This window comes from Leiobunum rupestre, chromosome 9 (genome assembly GCF_980474605.1).
Source record: "Leiobunum rupestre chromosome 9, qqLeiRupe1.1.hap1, whole genome shotgun sequence".
Lineage (NCBI taxonomy): Eukaryota > Metazoa > Arthropoda > Arachnida > Opiliones > Sclerosomatidae > Leiobunum > Leiobunum rupestre.
The window spans coordinates 37334248-37360069 of NC_143392.1; the positions used below are offsets into that span (position 1 = coordinate 37334248).

The window sequence follows — 25822 nt, forward strand, 5'->3', positions numbered from 1 at the left end:
GGCGGAAGAGCTGAGAACAACGACGGTGGAGTGAGGAGCTACACTACAGCGAGAGAGAATGATACGTTCATTAAGGATGAAATGTTACAAGGATTAAAAGGACGCTCTCGTCCAAATATCCAAACTTTTAATCATCTGCCGAAACGTCCACTTCTCATATTGACGATGAACCCCCTTCACGATATTTATTGTAGCATATAGCGTCATATTAAAGACGAGAAAATCGATGAAATATACGGGCAAATGGTCAAATTAATAAGATTCCCTTAAATTATCTGTCCACTGCGTCTTCTATCGATCCGTAGATTCTATTGAAATAATTATACCATTCTCCTTACTGCCGGAATATCCAATTTGAAAGTTATAAATGTCATCAAATCGATCTTCCAAATATATACCTTCGTACCAAAATTAGACTTGGCTTTGGGGTATTCTTAAAGGGAATATAATCAAAATAAACTCTGCTAACGTCCGAGCCTATGGATGGGTTTTCTGAATCCCACAAAAGGAGGCCCAAGAAAAAACAAATTATATTAAAATATATTACAAAATAATTGAAATATTTGCGGATGGCCACCGTATTTTGCTATCTTTGGAAAGGAAAAATGTCCGCAAAATACAAATAAGGGGCCCTAAAAATAAAATAGGGGGTTCTACGCAGGGCCATCTTAAGGCATGGGCTAAATGGGCTACAGCCAAGGGCCTCCAGCCAGTTTTGGGGCCCCTGAAAGGCCAACCATACAGCCTCTACTCTAGGGATAAGGGTTTAGTTGGTTAAATAATATATATGCTCATTTAATATTATGTATATTTTAGTTACGTCTGAGGTAATTTGACTCATCGCCACATCGCGTATCATACGGTACCAACAATTTCTAAAACCTAACAGCGAGTCAATGTCAGTAAAAATCTTATTTTCAGTAGGCCTATGTTATACTTTTGAAATTAAAAGTTTTGGGTTGATTATTGTGTAGTTGAATTTAGACAACGGACATACAAAGGCTGACCGTTGGGGATCGGAAAGGTCTTAAGAAATAATTTAGCCCAGCAGGGCCCCAAAAGGTCTTGAGACGGGCTTGGTTCTACGTACTTGGCCTATCTACGTAAAAAATTATATAATTAGCTCCATTTGTACCTAACCTCTGATAAATATTAGGTTAATTTTAAAACTATCTTTCAATTGATTAATTTTATCATCTGGAGTATGTTTACTTGAATCATATATTGAAATTCGCTATAGAATACCCCCCTCAAAGCGTTATACCTATAACAATCCAGGCCATCCCAAACACGCCACGATATATGAAATAGTGAAAACATGGGCACGAGCCATCCACGGTTTGAAAAAGGAAGATTTTTTTGGTCGCGGGTCGTGAAAAATGCTAAAGGCGGTATATCAGCGCGCAGTGATTCACCGGGCCGAGAGGGTGTTTGAGCGTCAGCTGGATGGGAGAGACGCGGGGGCTGTTGGAGCTAGCGAGGTGATGGAGAGAGGGAAGCCCGAGAGCGGGGAACGCGCCAGAGAGGGATAATGGAATATCAGAAGCAGCCAGGGATGAGTCCCAAACGGGCATTAGGAATCACCAGCTGCACCTAATGAGGTGACTCGCTTTGGCCTCCCTTCCCGCCATCCCAGAGAGCTTCAATTGCATTTTACAAGACTTCAATCCGGCCAAGGTGCTGCAGAAGGGAAAAGGTTATTTCAATCGCTGGCCATTTTAAAGCGCTTTTTCTTCCAATATAAGATGTAATCGCAATCGTTTTTCGATTCAAAAGGTTCAATTCTTAATTGTTGATTTCATACTTTGATTTATTCCTTACGGATTTCTTTACTATTTTCAAACGCGATGTAAAACCCACACGCGGTTCATGTTTTATTAATATAACCTAATTGATTAAGAAGCAGGCTTGTTAATTTTATTCTATTTAAATCGGATTTTTAATCATTTTATTAGATTTTTTTTATTTCAATGATTTTTTTTACGTTTTATGCCTGTTTTTATTGAAAAACTTATAAATAATTTTAGTGAAGCGGTAATGAGTACTAAAATGTAAATTAATCGTAATTAAATTTAGTTACTGTTTTTTTATTTCTTTATTTTATTTATTTTTTAACGTTATATGCCTCTTTTTTTAAAACAATTATAAATAATTGGAGTTAAGCGGTAATGTAAACTAAAATTTAAATTATTGTTAATAATATTAAATTATTATTTAACAACTAAATTTAAGAAATTCAACGATGTTTTAAGAAAATCACTAAATATAAATCAAATTGATTTAAATCATTAAATATAAACCAAACTGATTTAAATCACTAAATATAAATTAAATTGATAAAAACTAAATATAAATCAAATTGATTTAAATCACGAAATATAAATCAAATTGATTTAAATCACGAAATATAAATCAAATTGATTTAAATCACTAAATATAAATCAAATTGATTTAAATCGCTAAATATAAATCAAATTAATTTAAATCACTAAATATAAATCAAATTAATTTAAATAACTAAATATAAATCAAATTGATTTAAATAAGACGATGTTTATAAATTTAATCTTAAAGGCCTAGGTTTTCTTCTGCCTGTCCCCCTTTAAATTAGGTCAACATGTTCAGCGGTTGGCCTACCACCAGGGTATTTATGCTTCACTAAGTTAATTTAAAGGGGGACAGGCAGAAAAAAACCTAGGCCTTTAAGCTTGTTACGAATTCTATTCCGAGCTATCATTAGGTCCATATTTTTCACATCAATATTTGCATCAATATTATCAGGTCCTGTTTAAATTTATTTTCTATATAACCGCGTACGTAAGCAGCCGTGTTTGTATCATTATAAATATTAATTATGTCCTTAAACCAAGTAAATACCGTAAAGTCTAACACACAAATCAAAGCTTTACGGATAAGTACGTGCTAATAAAATGGGCTAAAAGTTGTCTCGAGTAAATGCATTCTTGCTAGGTTGCAGCGAATAACGGTAAAACACAGCTATTACTCATACCTAAAACAAACAACGCTATATACTAAATAAACTAACCGTAAACAAATAAAGCTATAAAAATATGTCCGAAAAACGTTGAGGTATAAATAGAAGGCTCTAGATCGTCAAATAGCCCATTAAACCAACAGATTCAAAGGCCAACTACATCTGCTCGTCCGCTATATCTAGAGAATGGCCCGCATTTAAATTGGACATTTGCGACCGAGCGGGCACCATAAGGCTACTCATCCGTCCCTCGCAACTCCGTCACCAATTCCCCGCGCCTTCCCGGTTTTCTTCTAGAAAGCGGGACGAAAGGCGAAACGGCCTCGTCCAAGAGTCGCCTCTCAACTTATAGCGCGTCGTTAAAGATCCAATAGCCCTCTTGAAATGGAAGCGATAGAAACGCGGCACGCGCATCCAAGAAGATTTCTTATCTCCATCCTTACATCCGCGTCTTCTCGGGGAAGCCAACCTGGCGGGGCATCCGGGATGGATGGAAGGATAGCCCAGAACGCCACAAAAAAACTGGATCCGACGTCCGTGGATGGAGAGATAAACTTTTTGGGGAATCCACGAGAGTGGTTTAGCCGTGCACGGAAATTTGTCGGACGTAATATATTTGGGCGCTAAACCAAGCGGGGAGTGGAGGCAGTTTACATTACAGCGAGCCTCCATTACTCTAACCAATGACCCCAAAAATGGATAAAGGAAAATATAAATAACCCGAAAAATAAAATGAAACTAACGGTATGGGCCGAGATAAGTCGTAATGTTCTGCGGTATTACGTCACCGAACGGGTCTGCGGTAATTTAGACAACGATGATTACGCGTGTATGCTTCGAGACGCGTATTTATATGGGTAAAATCAGGCAGTAAATCTAGAATGTAGAGGTGTGCAAATACCATTTTTTGGGGATCGAATCGAATATCAAATATTTTTTTCCAAGCACGGCAAATACCAAATCGAATATTTATAACGTCAAATAATTTGGTCGAATATTTTTAGGGCAAAAATTTAGACCAGTTAACTGATCAAATACCAAATAGTATTTCGAATATCAAATTATTCGACGTATTTGGTTTTCAAATATCCAAATAGTTTGCATATTTGTCAAAAAAAAGTAATTGAATCACTGTTCGTTTTACTTGAAAATAGTTAAATATTAAACCAAATACAGTATAGCCTAGAACAAAGTTCCCTGGGCGAACTTGGTAAATCAGTGGTATAATGACGAGCCCGTCCTAAAAGATGGTCTTTTAAATTTTTAATTTTACTTAGCCTTCTCTAATGCTCTTAATAAAAAACACTGAAGGGGGTCCATTGTCTCAGGCTGCAGGCGGGCCCATAATTTTATATTACGCCACTGTGGTAAACTCTAACTTACCATTCAAATTAATTCTAATTGTTGTACAAAATGTCTTTATTTTCTAACTTCCTTCGAACTATTTTTTCGATTTGATCAAAATGAGTTAATCGTAACGTACAAAAATATAGTGCATATCAACTTATCAATTATCATACATATTTTAATTGGGTACCATGGCAAAATAATAATAATAATAATAATTAACTAGGCTAATACCCTAGGTACCACTCCAGGAACAAGTCTTCTAGCGACTTTTATCCTTTAGTAACTAAAATTTCAAGTTTTTAAATATATGTCAAACGCGAGGGAGCAGATCTTTTGATACAAATTAAAAAATTGCATTTATATTAATTTTAAATCAATAATTATTAATTTTTTAACTCAAAAATTCTAAACAGAAAAATCCATAAAGTTACTTACTTCAACTTTCCTCCCGGTTTTTAGTTTTGTTTTGAGCTTGGTTTACGTTTCAGTTTTACTTTGCTATTCTAGAAAATTCCATAACAAGGAACACGCGAATAATCTAGCCAATAGGCGCTAGAATAAACAGCTTCTGCCTTTCGCTGAGAAGTTTGAATACAAACGGTATGGATAATGTACGTGCAAGCTACTCTTTATATATGGTCCTTGGCGCTGCGGCCTAAAGAGAGGTGCCAGAAATAAGCACTAGTTCGGAAATTTCACTACGCTCTCCTGGGATGGCCTTGAACTTCAACAAATTAGAAAAAGACCCGCGGTTATTCGACCAGTTTGCAAACTATTTGAAAATACCAAATACGTTTTCCCTATCTTTTCGAATATTCGACTATTTGATCAAAAAATTCGATTATTCGCGAACTTTTCCAAGCGCTATTCGATTCGACGAATCGAATATTCGATTTGGTATTCGATCGAATTATTTGGTCTGACTAAATATTTTGCACACCCCTACTAGAATGTATTCGTGTTAGCGTAGAATATAATAATAATCAGCAGAAATTAGTGCTCGTCATTCGATTAATTTTTATCCATGAATAAAATAAGCTCGGCGATATTTAAATAATATTTATTTAAATAACCAATAGTTGAATAAAAATTGTAAAATGTTTAAATAATCGAAAGTGAATAAGCCTATTACTTAAATAAAACCAACAATTATTTAAATAAATGCCACTTTTATTCAAATAAATGCTTGGTTGCGTAAAAACATAATTAAATAAGTTAAAATGATATTCTTTTTAACAACGTTTTTTAAATAAATCGGAAAATTTGTGGATAATGAATAAACAATTCCGAGCACTAGCAGGAATCCATACATCTACTTGGAATGCTTATCGCGGCAGATTTTCGTCTCGATGTGGCTGACGGTTTTTTGACGTCACTATGTTAACTTAACAAACAACAACGTGAGAGGGGAGTGCGCGCAAAGGGGATTTTTTTCTCGCGTAGGCGGGGCCAAAGCCGTCAGAGTTATCTTACCACACGCGTTACGCCAGGATAAGCATTGTAAGTAGAAGTATGGATTCATGCATAAGTCTATAATATTATTCTATAAGTTTGTCACTTTGGGAAATATTTAACTGAAAGCTAGTAACGAAGTGACGTCATCACAAGATGAAAATCTCCCCCTAGCGAGGCGCTGTCAAAGGCTATATGTGACGCGGGAGCGAGCGGACGCAAAACGACGATGAAGCCCGTAATTCAGTCTGTCTTGTGAATAGCTCTCAGTAAAACTTTTCCATGTGAAGTGTCACACTTATGTAACAATATTATACACTTATGACTATTCTTATAGTAGATCGCCTTATTTCAGATTTCTGCCACCAGGTGTATGCAGAAGTTAGGGGTAACTGCCACTGGCGCTAGTTGCGTTAGCAGGATCTGCTAAGCAGATGAAGAATATACTTGGTTTTCACTAGGGCAAAAACGACCGACGGCTAGCTTGAACGCAAAAATTCGACGGCTATCTTAGACGCAAAAATATTTCCGTTAGGCCTAATATTTTATTACTTTTTTTGCCAAGTGAAAACCAGCCCTTAGGCCTAAAGGGGAGTTTTTGCGTCGACGAATATAATCGTAGCATTTTGGCACTAGTGAAAACCAGCCTTTCAAGATTACGATTTTCAACACCAATAAAATAAGATTTTAAATAAACAAATAGCCAATGAACAAAATATGTGATAAGCTTATCTGTAGAGCCGCGGAGGTTTTGTTATTGCGTCCAAATAAAAGGCTCGCGTCTCGAAATGAGGAACAGGCCACGGATCGCGTTACATAACGAGAGAAAGGGAAAGATCCCTCTATTATATGCCATTGCGGTGCTGGTGCTGAACGGTGATGGGCAACGCTCTACTCGTTTGAAAGCCTTTTCTCATTTTGAGCGGAATTGAGCGCTAAATTATCGTTTTTAATAAGAGCGTAATGCTACTGGGGAGAGCACCGATTTCTACAGTATGTGAAAAGATGGGAGCTACAATTTACGTTCTCAAATGAGCGGGAAAAGATGGGAGCTACAATTTACGTTATCAACTGAGCGAGAAAAGATGGGAGCTACAATTTACGTTCTCAAATGAGCGGGAAAAGATGGGAGCTACAATTTACGTTCTCAACTGAGCGCGAAAAGATGGGAGCTACAATTTACGTTCTCAACTGAGCGCGAAAAGATGGGAGCTACAATTTACGTTCACAACTGAGCGCGAAAAGATGGGAGCTACAATTTACGTTCACAACTGAGCGCGAAAAGATGGGAGCTACAATTTAAGTTATCAACTGAGCGAGAAAAGATGGGAGCTACAATTTACGTTATCAACTGAGCGAGAAAAGATGGGAGCTACAATTTACGTTCTCAACTGAGCGAGAAAAGATGGGAGCTACAATTTAAGTTATCAACTGAGCGAGAAAAGATGGGAGCTACAATTTACGTTCTCAACTGAGCGAGAAAAGATGGGAGCTACAATTTACGTTATCAACTGAGCGAGAAAAGATGGGAGCTACAATTTACGTTCTCAACTGAGCGAGAAAAGATGGGAGCTACAATTTACGTTATCAACTGAGCGAGAAAAGATGGGAGCTACAATTTACGTTATCAACTGAGCGAGAAAAGATGGGAGCTACAATTTACGTTATCAACTGAGCGAGAAAAGATGGGAGCTACAATTTAAGTTATCAACTGAGCGAGAAAAGATGGGAGCTACAATTTACGTTCTCAACTGAGCGAGAAAAGATGGGAGCTACAATTTACGTTCTCAACTGAGCGAGAAAAGATGGGAGCTACAATTTACGTTCTCAACTGAGCGAGAAAAGATGGGAGCTACAATTTAAGTTATCAACTGAGCGAGAAAAGATGGGAGCTACAATTTACGTTCTCAACTGAGCGAGAAAAGATGGGAGCTACAATTTACGTTATCAACTGAGCGAGAAAAGATGGGAGCTACAATTTACGTTCTCAACTGAGCGAGAAAAGATGGGAGCTACAATTTACGTTCTCAAATGAGCGGGAAAAGATGGGAGCTACAATTTACGTTCTCAAATGAGCGGGAAAAGATGGGAGCTACAATTTACGTTCTCAAATGAGCGGGAAAAGATGGGAGCTACAATTTACGTTCTCAAATGAGCGCGAAAATAGAGGATTGCTGATTTCACCTCTCAATTTAGCATGAAAAGATAGGAGCATCGATTTCGCTTCTCAAACAAGCGCGTAAAGAGATGAGCACCGGTTTCGCCTCTCAAATGAGGAGCGTCAATTTCGCGCGTAAGAAAAGGAACAGGCAACCAAGGCGGGTGCACACAATGAGCGCGCACGCATTCGTCGTTTCAAAAGCCAAGCTCTTGCACGAGCAAGCGAAGTGTGAGCGAAACTAGGATATTTTTAATTTCGCGTCTCACGTGTGCAGCCGCCTTTACCTCTTCAAATGATCGAGCGCGATGGGTGCGTGAGCTGAGCGTCTCAGGACGCAAAAACGCCCATAACTGGTGGTGAATGCTGATGGTTGTTGAAGGAGGGGGGAATCCTACCAGATGGCTTCTCGTACTTTTGAAAGATCGCAGCCCCTTCGTAGAACAACGCAGCCCCTTCGCGAAGGAGACAAGTGCCACGTAATAACAGTGTGGGCGAGATTTCATAGCGCCGCGAGAGGCGCGTTTCATACCGATTGAACCACGCCAAAAGTAAAGAATACCGAAGCCGGTGGTTTTACAGCGATGGGGGGAAAAACACCATAGTGGGTGGAATGTTGGGACGAAAATACGTGTTCCCCACTTTATACGTTACTTATTACGTCTCCCAGTTCAGTAAAAAAAAACACAACGGGGGTAGCTAACGAAAGGGGCTAGACATATCGCGGAACTCCCCACTCAGCCGACAGTCCGTCGCTAAACGTAGACCGGCTCAATTAGCCTTTGACTTCGCTATTAGGTGAACTGCGGCTTCGTTGCTCGGGCCTAACTTTGGAGAACAACTGGGAATTCCAGATGGCCCGCTTCGCAGCGTGCGTCTTTCAATAGACGCCCTCTACAAATTCCGGAACGCTAGCGTACGTAACTTTCGGAACGGCTGCCAACGTTGAACCTATAAGATACGGAATTGCGGGTGGCGCCTGGAATTTCTCTCAACAAGAAAAAGTCTTTTAATAATTCCCGCTTTAATATTTTATTTTTTACTTGTAGAGGTCGTAGGCCCCCCTGGTTCCGAATGCGCCAAAGGTCGGATTATCCACTCTCCCTGGAGAGTATTAATATGGGCTATTTTTATTCCAATATCAATCGTGTATAGTGCCCGTGGTTTACGTAATGTGGAATTTATTTTCTATTTATTATTTTTGCCAGCCAAGCTCGCTGCAGGTGTTTGCACGCCCACTGCTTCGAACCTTTTTGCTACGTTTCTTTTTTCGACAAAAGTTCTTCAATATTTGACCTCTTTTTACGTTTAAAGTGGAGTTCACGCTAAGCGCTTTTTATTCTACCTACTATTCTACATATTCGCGTATTTTATCACTATTTTCAATGAGATACGAGTATGATTTGGATTTGGAAACAACGCTAAAATATCGTCAAGACAAATTTATAAAATTTTCCAATACATTTAATCTATTTACCCTCTAAGGAAATATAACCTGATGTTTTTTGGTGTGGAACACCAACACTTCGACCATTTCCCGCTCCCTCCTATGGCTTCAGATATTTTTGGCGCTAGTTAGTGATTTCCCGCCAAAATTCTTAACATAAAAAACATAAAAAAAACCTTAAAAAAGACTTATATTCCCTTTAAATTCAAGTATTTCAATATGATTTAAGATTACAACATTTATGGATTTTCCACTTTTTAGTTGTATCAGCATCGCTTTATCCAATTCTCATTTTATCGCGAGAAATCACGGATTGTCGTGTACTTTTCGCGTGTAAAGAACGGCGCCAGGTAGATTAAGGCGCCCGCAGCGGGAGATGTGCCCGGGCCATTTTTGAGGGGGATCTTCGAATACCTGTTCGAAAGGAAGACTTTGATTATAAATAGAGGCAACTTGAAAGCGTTGACGCCCGTTAAACAGGTATAGAGAGAGGCAGGTATCTCCTCTATAGCGGACAATCACCGACTAAAACCTGTTCCTTCTCCCAGATGTTTTGGAAAGGGGGAAGCGAGCACCTTGCAATCCACTATTTGTGTTATGGACCGGGCCGAATATCACCTAACACGCGGGTTGAAATTCGCGTAAAGAAAACGATATTTTCTACAACCTGTTCCATAGGTGGATAAATTTCAATACTGATAGCAGTATTTACAATTATTATATTGTACATTTATTTTAATTGAATTTGTATATCATTTTTATTTGAATTTGTATATTATTTTTAATTGAATTTGTATATCATTTTTATTTGAATTTGTATATTATTTTTAATTTAATTTGTATATTATTTTTAATTTAATTTGTATATTATTATTAATTAAATTAGTATATTATTTTTATTTGAATTTGTATATTATTTTTAATTGAATTTGTATATCATTTTTATTTGAATTTGTATATTATTTTTCATTGAATTTGTATATCATTTTTATTTGAATTTGTATATCATTTTTATTTGAATTTGTATATTATTTTTCATTGAATTTGTATATCATTTTTATTTGAATTTGTATATTATTTTTCATTGAATTTGTATATTAACTTTTATTAAATTGTAAATTAAATTTTGATTAGACGCTATCTTGTTGATATTTTATTTCTTGAAGCGTGTGATTATCTTAAGAAATTCGTCGACACTGCTGTTTATTTAATTAAATGTTTTAACTAAAACATTGACTTATTTGATTTAAATTGATGTTGTTATTTAAAATATTGTTATTTTATTAAATTTTAAATAATTTTTGCTTCTGTTTCATATTTAATAATAATTTTTACTTGTGAAGGTCAAATTAGGATAAAATTAACAGTTAGACATAAAAACGGTTTAAATTCACAACGAAAGTTATTACAAATAATTTAAATTAAAACAGTTTCAAATCACATTAATTTTTATTTATTTTCCCTTGATCTAAATTAATCTTAAGTAAAATTACTATTTGTTATTTGGTTTGCTTTGAATTGGCATAGATATAAGAACTATTTCGTACATGTTCATAAATCCATTGGGGTAATATTATACGATTTTTTAAAAATCAAATGTCTTTAATCTTAATATAAATCAAATGGGTCATTTACCGAATTAAGTCACGGAAATCCAAATAAATTAATATCTATTTAGAGTACTTGCATGTCGACATAACGTTTTCCATAACCGATAAACCCAATACCAAAAATGTAGGTCTATCATTTAAAAAAAACTTTAGCAACGTTTTAAGCACTTTTAAAACATTTTACGTCTAATTCACGTTCGCGAATAAAATAATTAAAACCAGGTTTCAGGGATAACTATATTCACCGGTACAACTTGATTACATCACGAAGCGAAGAAGACGTTTGGGTAGGCCACCCATAAGTCTGCGAGATCGCCAACCTTAAAAGATAAATTTTCCTCTCTTTGGGAGCAGGTTGCCAACACGAACAGGTGGTTTTTTAACGTGAGAGAAGGAATGACGGGGTGGAGGGGGAACATATTTGAAGAGTCAGGTAGGCGCCTGGGATCGCCAAAAACGATTCGAGAGTGAATCAAGGATCCTACGGGGCGCGCTCGTGTTTTAAGTCAGGAGAGGGGGTCCTTCGAGAGGGGCCAAACACCGAAAAAAGTCGAGACAAGACTTTTAATAATAAAAAGCCTTCAAATTGATTGGGAAAACTCTTCAACGGGGCTGCGAACCGGATATTTCCTACCGAGATTCTTTACAATTTTAAGAAGCGGTTTAGCTGACAACGGAAGAAAAGACGGGGGTAGGGTAAAATCTATTTTGGATTAAACTGTCGTATGACAACCAGGTAATTCTTTTGTGCAAATCTGGGCGTAGGCTAAATCAAACAATACAATTGAAGAGTTACTTTTTTTAAACCAGTAAATGGAGTTAAACCAGATTTAAAAGCGTTCACATCCCCCTCTAAATTCGCCCGTTTCAAGCCCCTCTCCTAGAAATTTCGTCATTAGCCCCCCCTCCGACACGTACGGCGATGTAATTTCTAGTCTCCCCACCCCGCCATTAATTAGTTTATTAACCCAAAATACACTCCCCAAAATTCGACAGGAGAGCTTTGGGAATTCGGTTCACGTATCCCCCAAGATGGAGACTTTGTTATTCAATATCCTGGATGCCTACGCTCTCGGGCTTTTCCGTGAGAAAATAAAAATTGGTGTTTACTTATTTTAAAATTTATTATAAATTATTCTTTAAATTACTCGTAATTAAAGTCAAAACAAAAAGTACATTGGATTTATTTTTTAGACCTTTTTAGATAAATAAATTCTAAACTTGAGCCAAATTAAAACCACAATCGTAAGGACTTCAGCTAACAAGGAGAGTACCCGAAGTGTTTATTGCCGATTTTGTTCATATGAGATATTAAATTTCCTAAAAGGAGACGTTGCACTACCCATTCGATTTGCCATGGCAATCGAAAATGTTTTTGAACACTAAAACAAAAATATTTTTTTTTCCTTATTTTACCCAAACATTTTCCAATTTACCCAAACTTGATGAAATTTACCTAAATGTGGTTCAAATTACCCATTTAGTGATTTTCAAATTTTTAAAAAATTCGTAACCGAGAAAATCCCATGCTTTTTTTAATGGATTTTATTTTTGTTATAAGTGGTCAAAAACATTTTCGGTTGCCATGGCAAATCGAATGGGTAGTGCAACGTCTCCTTTTAGGAAATTTCATATCTCATATAGGTCTACATTACGTCCGACTTTTAACAAAGTCGGCAATAAACACCTCCCCTTGTAAGTTTACACTATCCGATTTTATCTTAACTTTTCCCTATTATTGATATTTTAAATTATATATACCTCAGATATCATAGTTTGCAAAAACCTTGAGCAAAATAGTATATTTTTGCAAACTATGATACCTGAGGTATATATAATTGAAAACACCAATAATAGGGAAAAGTTTGAAAAAAGAGTTTGCTTGCGAAAATTAGTATATGCCCCTTTATTCAGGGTTGCCACAAAATTTTCAGATTCAAAATACCTGACTATTCCCTAACCATTTTAAGAGATTTACCCTGACTTTTTAAGGCCAAAATTTGTATTTTATATTTTACTTTTATTACACGTTAAATTTAAATGGACTTATACTTCATTAATTTTTATAGCAATGTGGAAAAAATTAGCCAAACTTTCAAGGAAATAAATGATAGTCGTAGAATTTGTCAAAGATCTAGACTAAAATTACCTTCAAAAAGTGTCAAGATAAAATTGAATTCCCTGACTTTTTACAAATTCTTAAAATTCCCTGACTTTTTAGTTCCATTTTTAAATAGGCGATATTATAAAGTCAGATATGCTTGCCCAACTTGTTAAAATGGGATAACTGAATAGTACAGTTAAAGCCTACTGATGAATTCATAGGCTCTTTGGTGGGAAAGCTAATGGAAGCATGGTGGAAAGTGGCCTTTCCCATCAAAACAAGAAGGCCACGTTACTTTATTATATCGCCTATTCCCTGAATTTTTAGGTCCATTTTTAAATTCGCTGACGTGTGGCAACCCGGTGTTTTTACTGTAGGGAGAATGACTATGGTAAGACGATCCGCGGTTGGCATAGCCGAATTCCCCCCAGCACAAGAGGGGGGGAGGGAAAGCGTCACCGGCGTGTGCCTCAATCGCGTTGGAAGTCGTCACTTTTCGGAAACAAATGGAATACCGAACTGCTTTGATATTTCAACAGAAAGGAGTTTACAGTTAGAGGTACGTGTTCCATTTTTATGACTTAGATGTATACTTCTTACGTAAAATATATTTTATATACTTTTGATACTATGAAATCGAACCATTCTTACAAAAGACTACCCGAGGTGGTTATCACCGATTTTGTTGTTAATCGGGGGTTAGGTAGACCTTATGGTAGTATGAAAATTGCCAAAGGGAAAAGTTGCAATGGGCTTTAGTTTCCCCATGGCAACCGAAAATGTTTTTCACCTCGACATTTAAAAAACATGGGATTTTCTCGGTTACCCAAATTTTGTTAATTTAACCAAAATTGATCAATTTTACGCAAAATCCTTGATCAATTTTACCCAAAATAGGTCAAATTCATCTTTTTGGGTAAATTTTTTAAATTTCAATTTTACATTTTTTTTTAAGTAAGTAAGTAAGTACCTTGTGAAAACGCGAAAATCCCATGCTTTTTTAAATAGAGATTTTTTTGTTTTGGGAGATCAAAAACATTTTCGGTTGCCACGGGAAAACTAAAGCCCATTGCAACTTTTCCCTATGGCAATTTTCATTCTACCATAAAGTCTACCTAACTTCCGAATTTCAACAAAATCGGTGATAAACACCTCGGGTAGTCTCCTTGTTAGTATTATATAAAGTTGTAAAATTTTCGATTTCACAAATATGCATTGTTAGACAAATTATACCATAAAAATGAAAATTATTAATACATTCTTTGCTTAAAATAAAATAAATTTTAAAAATGAATCTAGTATTTACTAAATTAATATAAAACGCGTATGGTAACGCTCCGTAAACGAAATAGAGGGGGAAATGAATCTAGTATTTACTAAATTAATATAAAACGCGTATGGTAACGCTTCGTAAACGAAATAGAGGGGGAAATGAATCTAGTATTTACTAAATTAATATAAAACGCGTATGGTAACGCTCCGTAAACGAAATAGAGGGGGAAATGAATCTAGTATTTACTAAATTAATATAAAACGCGTATGGTAACGCTTCGTAAACGAAATAGAGGGGGAAATGAATCTAGTATTTACTAAATTAATATAAAACGCGTATGGTAACGCTCCGTAAACGAAATAGAGGGGGGGGGGGCATAATAAAAATAATCTTAGATGGATCATAATCTTGAAATATAAACCAAACAGGAACCTAAACCGGTACTAACTACATTCGGAAATAGAGATCCTTTCATAAATTACAAAACATATAACGTATTGAAACTAGTTAAAACAAAAATATTACCCCCTCTCCAACCGAACGCCAAATATTTTTCATCGAAAGCAATATTTATCTTGGTTTCATTTTCAGATGCCACAAAGCCGATTACGAAACGATATTTTAGCGTCGGTTGAAATAAAAAGGTTTCTTATTGCAAAATGAAGCGTATAAACTCGTCCGTGACCCCAAAGCAGCCAGCGCCGTCGAGGACGAGACTAGCGAAATCTCTCTTTGTCAGAAATAACGCGAAAATCGTGATGGGTGCGTTTATAATGAAATAAAGAGAAAGAAAGGTATATCCTTGGGGAAGACTCGAAAAAACGTCAAAGGACTTTAACGGTGGGCTTAAGCTGGTTTCACACTCGACGGAAAATATGCCGGAAAGACGATAATAAACGCCGAGCTGAAAATTTATTCCCATTCGATATACGGCTAACGTTCAACTTTACGCTGCTAATTTTCCGTCGAGTGTGAAACCAGCTTAAAAAGCGGGGGAAGGGTTCGGGTTGTTACCTTATGGGTCGATCCCCGGCGCCTGGCTTTGCCTTCCGACTGAATGGTCTGGGTGCACAGCTCGACGCACTCGGCCAAGGTAGGCTGGCGTTGTTCCTCGCTGTAGTCCATCTCGTTTAAGCAGGCCAACGCTAGGATGTAGGAGCTGGCGATTTTTAACACGGCGAGTTTGGAAAGTTTTTGACTGTCGGCGTAGGCCGGTACCGCGCGCCGCAAGTTCTCGAAGGCCGCGCTGATAGTGTGCACCCGGGTGCGCTCTCTGGCGTTGGCTTCGATGCGCCGTTGCCGGCTCATACTCTTGTAGTAGCTCCTGGGTTGTCCGCCTGCCGACGTCCGTTGCGAAGAGTCGTCCGCGTAGCTCGACACTGAACTGGACCCCGCTTGGGTCGGGCAATTGGCACTGGGTTCGTTATCGCGGTTCGGAACCTGTTGAGAATTGTTCGTGGGAACGTCCTTGAACCTTTCTACGATTCTAGATCTGACGCCAACGGGCTTGGACTTGGCGTCGTTCGATAACGATCCGTTACTCGACTCGGATTGTTTGGATAATGGCGGAACTAGGCCTATCGTCCGTAGATCGAACGGTAACGGCGGGTCGGTCGTCGAGCCCGATCGCGTTTCCGCCAGAAGTCTGTTAGTCGTTGAAGAGTTCGACGAGCGATTGTTAAGGCCCAAAGTCGTTAAACGCGGAATTTCGGGCGAGTGATTGGAGCACCACTTTTTGTTGATCAATTCCGGTTGTTCGGTTTTGATCTTGGATTTTTTGGTAGGGATTCGGATGACGCTATCGCGGGGTTTACCATTCTGTCCGACACTATTCTTACGAGTCCTGGTTATCAAGTCCATGGGTTCGTTATCGGCGCCAATTTTGACCTCTTTGTCCCGGACCAAGGACGACGTTTGAGCCAGAACGGACGTGTTCGGAAGCGAGGAAGCCTTAAGTTTACAATTAGCCAAAACTTTAATAGCGGCTCCCCGCGGAATCGAAGGTGTGGCCAACAATACCTGCGTGCCATCGAAAGAATGGCAGCCACTGTCGCTGCTACTGGGGCGGTCGCCCTCGTCGGTACACGAGGGCGCGTTATTTCCGCTCACGTTGACGGGCTCGACGAACACTTCCGGTTCGCTGACGCTCTCTTCGTCGCTGAGCCATTGATACCTCTTCATTCGGAGGACATCTCCGCGACGCTTGGGCGCCGCCGACTTCCGTTTATTCCGCCTACCACCGGAACTAGTCGAGCCCAAGGCACCACCGCTGTTGGTATTGGGCGACAGGTCGTCGGTTTCAGGTCGAGTTCCGTTCATCAACCCGTTATCGTCGCTGTATGGATCGTCCATTTCCTCGTTTTTGGTCGTCATTTCGAAGGAACTGTGGTCCTTCGCCAGAGAGAAATTCGGGCAGGTGTAATCCATTTACTTAACGCATCGTTCACTGACGGTTGCACCTGTTTGATGAACAATCATCTCGAGTTACTACGAAATCGATATTCTATTCTAATTCGTCATAGAAATAAATTTTTAAATTTCGAAGTTGATTGCAATATATACGTCAAAAATACCAAAATAAATGTTTAATAATAATTTAAATATAACGATTAAAATTGAACCAAAATCTCAAAAAGAATTAAAACTTATTAATTATCACTTTGACGAATTTTCAAAGGCAAATTTCGTTAAACGCGGCAGTTATTAATTTAAAAACCCGTTACAATCAACTTCCAAACAAATAAACCGTATGAAAAAATCTAGTCTTACCAAAAATCTCTACTCCTGACGGCTTCTAATTATTACTTAATCCGAAATTAATTATAAATACAAACGAAATGATTTATAAATTGGCAATACCCGACGTAACGCGGAGGAGGAGACGAAACGGGGGATCTTGAGCAGCGATGGGCATCTGAGGCGGCAGTGACTGGGTTGCTCTCCGCGACCGAAAGCACGCACTCCTCGGGGCGCAAAAGTGGAGATTCACCGACTGCCCGGTCGCCATGGCAACGTTCCTTCCCATCCCCCCCCCCCCCCTCTCTCTTTCCCAGATGTTAAAGCGGCTCACGACCGGCCCAGCTGACAACCTGCGGCTCCCGAAGTCGACGCGCTCCGGGCCAGAGGGGGGCGGGCCCCTGTACGGAAGAAAAGGACCATAAAGAAGGAAGAGAAGAATATTTTTGCGGGGGCCGCGACGAGAGGGAAAGCGAAGAACAAGGGGCGGGATGAAAACGGAGAGATGGCGCCCTACCCTGTTATGCTCCCCTTTTTTTGGGGGCGGGCGACTTTTAACTCAACGATGAAAACGCCGGGAGGGACGGACGAGACGTAAAAACCTTATTGATAAAAATCAATATGCAAAACCAATCGATCGTACGACATTTTTCTACTTCAGGTTACGATTTCGGTCGGTTTTATCGCGACATGGGTTAAAGATTCGCCTTTTTATTTCTTAATTGAAACTCTTTGGTTTGGACAATTTTTGGTACGGGATTTTGAACCTCAAAGTGATTTCGGCCGAGGGGCAAGTCACTCCGCGTAATCGGTGTGCAAGCCCATACCTTTAGAGTCTGTACCTTTATCATTGTTGAGTACAGGACATCTGCTTTTTAGACTGATTTCAAGATTTTAGAACTGATTTTGGGCCAGATTTCGTGATTTTCAAGTTGAATTAAAGATTTCTAAAATCATTTTTCTGTGCAGCTATACGGGATTTTGACCTCAAATAAAAATTAGTTTTAGATAAAGAAACACCGTTTTAATAATAAAATAATAATAATAATCAGCTATGCTAATACCAAAGGCACCACCTTATAGCCTAAGTCATCCAGCGACTTTTAAAGCCATTAATTCAGGTGGCCGGGTTACAATGCGTAGGAGGGTGGTAGCCCGACCCGCATGCCAACAGCTCCATACCTCAAGTTAAATTACTCGATTTCGTTTGTACTGTATTATTTCGTAAATAATAAACAACATTTAATAGTTATCAACTATAGCTCCCTCATCAAGATTATAAATGTAGCCTTTAAGGGGGACTTTTACAGATTTTGTCGTAGGGCGTATCCAGCTTATCTTGAAAGCGTTGGAAACCGGACTTGTCTCTACGGCTTCGGGTTGAACCATCCATCGAAATCAGCCTATAACTCTAGGACTGAGGATTCATCTTTTTGCTTCTCTAGCGGCGGCATCATGATGCAGCCGCCGATGGTCGAACTCCGGGGTTGACCCGGAGATTAGAAACATGCAACTTCTCTTCGTTTTCGTTGGCGCCGAAGCAGGAGGGGGGGGGGGAGGGGGTTACGGAGAATCACGTCAGAGAGAGCCGACCGAGCGAGAAAAATAAAAATATTATCGAAAGGCGAAGAAGGGAGATCCGAAGACATAAGGAAAGGGAATTGCTGGAGGGGGTGTAACGTCGCGAAGGAATTACTGACGCGATGGGTGTACCCAGTTTAAAACCGTCTAGTTCGCTTCGCAACAAGAATTTTATGTTTAATCGTGTAATTTTATCAATTCTAACAATTATATTAAATAATTGTAAAATTTTCTGCGGTAAAAATAAATATTGTTAATACAGGATTGCCATACGTCAGGGAAAAGTCGGGGAATTTAAAAATGGGCCTAAAAAGTCAGAGAATTTTAAGAATTTGTAAAAAGTTAGGGAAAGGTCAGGGATTTTTAAGAATTTGTAAAAAGTTAGGGAAAGGTCAGGGAATTGTATGACTTTGTAAAAAGTTAGGGAAAGGTCAGGGATTTTTAAGAATTTGTAAAATGTTAGGGAAAGGTCAGGGATTTTTAAGAATTTGTAAAAAGTTAGGGAAAGGTCAGGGAATTTTAAGAATTTGTAAAAAATCAGGGAATTGAGTTTAATCTTGACACTTTTTTAAAGTAATTTTACTCTAGATCTATGGCAAATTCTGTTATTATTATTTAGATCCTTGAACTGAAATATACGTTGATTAAATTAAAATTTATTAACTTCTGATAAATGAAAAAGTTAAAAATTGACTATTTTTGGCCTTAAACGTCAGGGAGAATAACTTAAAATGGTCAGGGAAAACAGGGAATTTGAATCTGAGAATATTGTGGCAACCCTGTAATATTTCTAAGCCTAATTTTGAAGTTATAATATTATATATCAAATATTTATCAGATAAACTTTATATTTATTAAAGTTAGACGTCAATTCACTCAAAATGTGCACTGTTTTTTCAATAGTGGTCAAAGAATATTGCAAAGCTGGAAAAATCAGTTTATTGCAAAGTTCTGTCAAACATTTCAAATTTACTAAAAACTTGTAGAATGCAGTTAAAATTTACAACACGTAGAAATGCCGATAAACTAAGGCATTAACGGCAATCAGACAGCCAATTATTATTTTCTATCCCATTTGAGGACTATATTAATAATTACACATCTGGTCAAAACGCAACGAAATTATAATAGCAAACATTTATCGTATCTAATTTTGGTGTGAACTGAGTCGCTACGAACAACGGGTGTTGGCTAAAAGAAGATAACTTTTCTGAAAGCGGAATCTAGGAGGCCAATGGAGGAAGGAGGCTTGATAAGAGATCCCGCGGAGAGGGGGGCAGAATATTTGACGGAGGCGGGTGCACCTGGCCACCGAGAGATTGGACTCCTCTCGCTCTTCGGATATTGCACGCGGCCAAGCGTCGACACAGGTGTCCAAGTCGAAAACGAAACCCAGCGCTAATGAAATATCGCGTGGGCGAATTTAAGTGCCCTCTTCTTTAGAATATTTTTCCGATTAGGCTTAGCGCGTGACCTCGCCGAAGGAATATTTTCCACGTACACCTACCCTGCCGAAACTTTTGCACGCTGTCGGATACTGTTGTAACGTGATGGTAACCATCGGATAAGCCATCTTTTTCCTGGAAATACTGGAGACACTTTGAGTGATGGAGAGACTGCAAGGGTATTAACATCAAATGTTACTGATTACAATAGAACGATTTTTCGGAGGTTCGGTGAAAGGGAAAATGGACACACCTTGACTTTTTGTGGCAAGTGGAGACACGTATCGAAATCCCCTAAATAGGTCTGCTGTAGGTCCCAGATGGACCGCTTCAAGGGACTGAAAAAGAACATCTTTACAACAACGACAAAAAAGAATTTCGTCGCTTCCTAGAAATGATTTTTTTTGGGGGGAAAGGGTCGTTTTTCTGGTTTTTACTACATCCCGAATTCAACGGGATGGTTTCGCCTACTCATTTCAAAAGCATGGGAAGCGCGGTTATCCTTAGACCTTTCCTTTTGTTCCAGCTTGTTGTTGAAATTGTGCAGTCAAACCTATGGACGAAATCACTAGCTCTCTTTAGTGGGAGAGCCGAGGAAGCATTGTAGAAGCTATAGGAGCAACAAACACAAGGAAAACGCAGCTAGTCTTTAAACACGCAAACGCAGTGTTGTGTACAAATTTCATTGGACGAGCCTTTACGCTGAATGTATTCCGGAAAGGCCCGGGCATTCCATGTGAAATCAACACACTCAGAAACCTGACCATCTCAGATTTTGATGAAATGTTGCATATATATAGTGTCTAGGTATTTCCGGGTATTTCAAGGAAAACGCCTCCGATAACTCAGTCTGATAACTTCGGTTCATTTACTTTCTTCATGATTTAATACTAATAATTATGCGTTCAAGACAATTTCCGAATTTTCCCCACCCGACGGCAGCAGGCGCTAAAGCGTCTAACCAATGAAAACTGTACGCGAGAAAATGCACAACCGTTGACGGGTTGCGTTCTCCTTGTGTGGGATGCTGCGTTTGTTGTTCCTAGGTAGAAGTGAGTAAAAAAACAGTAAACAATAAGACCACGTTAATTTATAGAAAAACCTTTTAACGTACGCGATAACGACTTCAAGAACGAACAAACTTTCTCGAGAATAGATCGAACTTTTTCGTTTGATTTCCGATAATATTGAAGACGCGTAAATAAAGGTAAGAATAATCCGCATCCGCTTTATCTCTTCGATTCGGAAGAGAAAGAAATCGGGGGAGCGGCAGTTTGGCACAGGTGGGGCTCCCGGGTTGAGATGATAAAAAGACCTTCGGCGGTCCGCCTTTTATCCCCGCGTTTTCACCCATACACGAGGAAAACACCCCTCGAGAATCTTCCCCTCTGAGATAGCGTAGAACGCCGGGGATCCACGCCTTTGACCACGTTGTCGGTTAGTACCTTGACAGGATAAAGCCGGTTTGTTACTCGTTCCAGCAAAAAGAACGCGCCGGGTCAGGTGCGACTCGCTCGAAGAATTTATATACAAACCGTCAAAAGAATAGCAGGAATTTTACCCCAAACATAAAATGTAATTTTTCTCTCTACAGGCTTCTGAAAAGAGAGGCATTTGGCCCGAGAGAAACGGCAATGTGAGCGAGAAACGCAGCTTGTATTGTCTCGTAAGAGAAAGAGAGAACGCTATTTGGGGGCCCAAGCACCTGAATAAATCGCGAACACTCCTTCATACGCTGGTGTTAAAGTTTGTAAAAAGGGCAGTGAAACGTTACTTCGAACGCGCCTTACTCACCTGGTAGTTGGTACTGGTTAAATTAAATCCCAAGGCCAAGGTTAAGAATGTACGACCTTAGTTTTACTCGTGGTCTTGGGGTCGGCAATTCACAAATATTGTATACAAGATTTTGAATCTCGATGTGATATTCGTGATAATTTACGGTTTTCTATTCTAGTCTATAGGTGGCGTTGCGGCGCCACGCTCTTCCGAGGTAGCACGTCTGATCTAGCGTCTGCTAGTTTCAAATTAGAGAAAAATGCCTAAATCTGATGGGCGTCGTAGTCGTTACCATAGGAGAAAACACAAAACCGTGTAAAATTATAATAAAATGCTAATATTAACCTTTTATAGCTGCTGTTTCATCCATAATAACTTAATAGCGTCTGCTAATACGATATCTAGTTTTCGATGGCAACCGAAAGAGGGCGTAGCGATAGCTATATTCGCCCGCGATTTCCAGATATTGCGTTTGATTTACGTCGGGATTTCAAGATTTCTAAAACATTTTTCTGTACTATTCGACGGTGTATCCAGGATTTCATTTCGGGTGGGGTTTAAACTGTACACCCCCTTTTTTGACTGAAAGCCACTTTTGCACCCCCTTTCCCTTGAGTTACTGGTTAAACTGACGTCGTGAGTATGGAATCCCATGTTTATGGTAGATCAATGAATTTGACATTTATCCCACCAGATTTAATAGAAGCTAGGGATGAGTGGCGCTAGTTACGTTAAGAACAAACTGTAGTACATGTTAGCGGTTGATTTTTAGTTCAAACTCCCTTTAAAAGAATTGTTACGTTTTGCACCCCCTCGATCCATATTGGGTTGAACGCCTAAATACGCCCCCTCGGTTTTACCAGGTGTACTTCGCATATCATGCAGGAATGAAAATATGAGGGAAGAGCTTTCCACCACCCTCCTACGCATTGTAACCCGGCCACCGGAATTAATGGCTTCAAAAGTCGCTTGATCACTTAGACCTAATTTGGTGCCTTGGGTATTAGCCTAGCTGATTATTATTATTATTTATATTCCAAATTAAATAATTTCATTTATTTATGAAATAAAATCCATAGCTCTAATAATGAATGGAAATTGTTCTACTGGGTCATGACACTAGAAGATGTTGTAGTCACACCTGCAACATATTTTTTTGCACACACCTCAAGGAGTGCATAGCTCAGCTGTGTACCCCACAAATTCTGAATACAAAAATGAAAACTATAAATAGAAAATTTAATGTATGACAATTAGTAAAAAATGCCAAATTTCCCCGGACCATTTTTTTTAGAATAAATGAATGTTTTAGGGTAAAATCTTGAAAATATTGATTATGCATTTTTAATACATCTTTCAAAAATTTATTTGCCTGATTTTTTTTTGGATAATTTAAAATTCCCTTATTTGTTTGGACCATTTTAAAATTCCCACTATTCACTGACCAATTTAAAAATTCCCACTATTCACTGACCATTTGGAAAATTTTTTAAATTCCCCGACATTTTCAGGTTTTCCAGGTCCTGTAGGAACCCTGCATTTAAATGAAAAATACTTAAATGAAATTATTATTGATAAAGTCGCTGCAAAAGCTTACAGTTGTCAATAAAATATTTCCCAAAGAGATAAATTTATGGAGACAATGTTACAGACTTACTCTCACGCGTAAACAGCCCATGAATTAAAATGAGGATTCAATAAATGAAAATGTAAAGGAAAAAAAAAATGACAATTTATTTTCCAATACAATGTACAGCCTACTTACAATACTGGCACATGGATTTTTACACAATGAAACAAAAAAATAATGTAAAAGTTAACAATAAATTGTTGTGGGTGGGTTTTCAACAGCCAAAGAAACAAAAAATATCATCATACAAAATATTATCGGTTTATCGTAACTCTAAAAACGGTGAAGAAGAACTGCTAGCCGCAAATTCTCTTCACTTGAAAGTGTTTATATCAACAGCACCGGCTGGAGGATACTTCAAGATCTGTAAGTACTCTCTACCCTCGTCTTCTTCCTTGCCATACGTATACTTGGCCTTCTTGCCTTTATTCTTTTTCGTGGCGTCGTGACCGTGACCACCACCTCCACCTCCTACTCCTCCTCCTCCGCCGCCACTGCTACTTTTGTCATCTTTGAAAACGGCTTTAATGATATTATGATGGCCCTCCCGTTCTAGCATCTCTCGCCATTCAGCCATTTCACGTTCGTGGCGTATCTTATCTTCCCTCGCGTTATTGAAATATATCTGCAATTTTCCACATTTCATTTAGAATTCTAAATTCAATAGATTTTCTGGCAAAAACATTTTACCTGTTTCGTTTCGTCTGGCAGTTTTTTCCAAATTTCTGAGGCTTCTTTCGTGAATTCGGTGATAGGAGAATCCCCTCTATTAGGAAGTCGTGAAATTAGAAATAGCGAAAAAGCACTTCTTGGCCCTTTTGGTTTTTCTAATTCCCTCAGTTGCTGATGGAGAAAATAAAAGAAAGTGGTTTCAGATTTTATTCTGCAAAGGTCACTTTATTTTCAAAATAAACAATTGTTTACCGTCGTGAGACGCCTTTTAGTTAATCTTTCTCTACGATCATTTTTCTGTTGTCTTAATGCCATTTTTTGCTCTTTGGTTAAGCTGTTATGATAGGCTTCATTGACTTTGTTAAACCGTTCCAAGTCTTGTTTAAACTGGTCAACATATTTCTAACAAATAATAATAGAAATATTTACATTTTTTTTATCATTATTACATTCTAATATTGTTAGTATTATTTACCTGTTTTTCACTGGCATCTAATGTCTGCCACATTTCCGCAACCTTTTTCACAACATCCGTTACTTTTAATGCTAGAACGTAATAATTTGTTATTGGAACATTCAATTTACTCCATAAAAAAAGAATAAAATCCTTACTGGGATTTTGCTTTGCAACTTCGGGTCTCATTTCTTTCATGTATAACATATAGGCTGTTAAAGGTTTCTTAGGAGGTGGAGCAGGCATTGGCATTTCAGTTTTAACCGCTGTCGTAGCAGCCTTGGTAAAGTTGTGGGCCTGTACTTGGGTGGTTATTCCCCTAGCCGAGTTGTTAATAATATCAAGTCCATTGTGAGGCACGTGGTTGAAGTTATTCAAGCCACCAATGTTAAGATTAGTGTGCTGATTGGGGATGTTCAGATCTCCGATGCATGAATTCAAGAGATTGTGATTATTGGCGAAGTTTGAAGAGCAAGAAGCGAAGCCCACTTGGTCTAACACCCCTTGGAGATTGAAATTCATAGGTGTTGGTAGTAATCTCCTAAATTACAAATTTCGTAAATCCTTAATAGTGATAGGAACTGAGTCTCTCTGTTGTTTAGAAAACAGTAGAATAGGTAGACAAAAATGGAGTCTCGACGAAGGCTTAAAAAATAGGCCTAGGAAGATACAAGAGTGGTTTGTTTAGTCCCTCATAATACAGATTAGAAACGAAATTTCCGGCATGCGAGAAAAAAACGAACACACCGAAAGAATTACAAATAAGTTTACAAACGTGTGTTTCGTTTCAGAAGATCAGAGCCTACCGAAATGCTGAAATATTCCTCAAAGATTTTCCACACAGCAATCCAAAACTCATCACCGCCATTTTAAAAATCGAATAATAATTAAATGTAAAGAAACTTGAGGCCGATGATGCCTCCCTGGCGCCATCTGTGTAAAGCGGTAAGAAGCTCCGCCAGTAAAACTAACTGCGTTGAAGTTCTCAGCCTCTTACAATCCCTCATCTCTGTTAAATTTGATATCACCCGCACCACCTAGCGACGCCACTGCCAAGGTTTGAAGATGAGATCCGAATTGAAGTTTTATGCATGTACCAAAAATACACGGTATTTAAAATTGAATATTGTAATTGATAA

General features: G+C 38.4%; 3 protein-coding genes across 5 annotated transcripts in view; all 3 read right to left on the reverse strand.

Annotated features, from left to right (window-relative positions):
* net (atonal bHLH transcription factor 8-like protein net) overlaps positions 1–17194 on the reverse strand; it is a 27589-nt gene extending 10395 nt beyond the window's left edge. Inside the window, exons 1-2 of the mRNA XM_090158116.1 lie at positions 17159–17194; positions 15404–16848 (exon numbers count right to left, since the gene is read on the reverse strand). Of these exons, the coding sequence (XP_090014242.1) occupies positions 15404–16816 (1413 nt within the window). The 5' untranslated portion in view covers positions 16817–16848; positions 17159–17194. The remainder of the gene's footprint in view (positions 1–15403; positions 16849–17158) is intronic.
* Positions 17195–19869: 2675 nt separating this feature from the next.
* Positions 19870–20672, reverse strand: LOC149927344 (uncharacterized). The gene is made up of 3 exons (XM_090159219.1): positions 20405–20672; positions 20214–20322; positions 19870–20104 (listed from the first exon to the last, which is right to left on the reverse strand). The coding sequence occupies exons 1-3, from the start codon at positions 20501–20503 to the stop codon at positions 19878–19880; spliced, it is 435 nt and encodes a 144-aa protein (XP_090015345.1). The 5' UTR covers positions 20504–20672; the 3' UTR covers positions 19870–19877.
* A 2965-nt stretch (positions 20673–23637) lies between these two features.
* LOC149927345 (transcription factor A, mitochondrial-like) lies at positions 23638–25578 on the reverse strand. 3 transcript variants are annotated; one of them, XM_090159151.1, is made up of 6 exons: positions 25490–25578; positions 24842–25224; positions 24705–24775; positions 24482–24631; positions 24248–24400; positions 23638–24182 (listed from the first exon to the last, which is right to left on the reverse strand). In XM_090159151.1, the coding sequence occupies exons 1-6, from the start codon at positions 25549–25551 to the stop codon at positions 23871–23873; spliced, it is 1131 nt and encodes a 376-aa protein (XP_090015277.1). In that variant the 5' UTR covers positions 25552–25578; the 3' UTR covers positions 23638–23870. The 3 variants fall into 3 exon arrangements, with proteins under 3 accessions (XP_090015277.1, XP_090015278.1, XP_090015279.1); XM_090159152.1 differs by having other exon boundaries at positions 25459–25568; XM_090159153.1 differs by having other exon boundaries at positions 25455–25567.
* Positions 25579–25822: the final 244 nt, after the last annotated feature.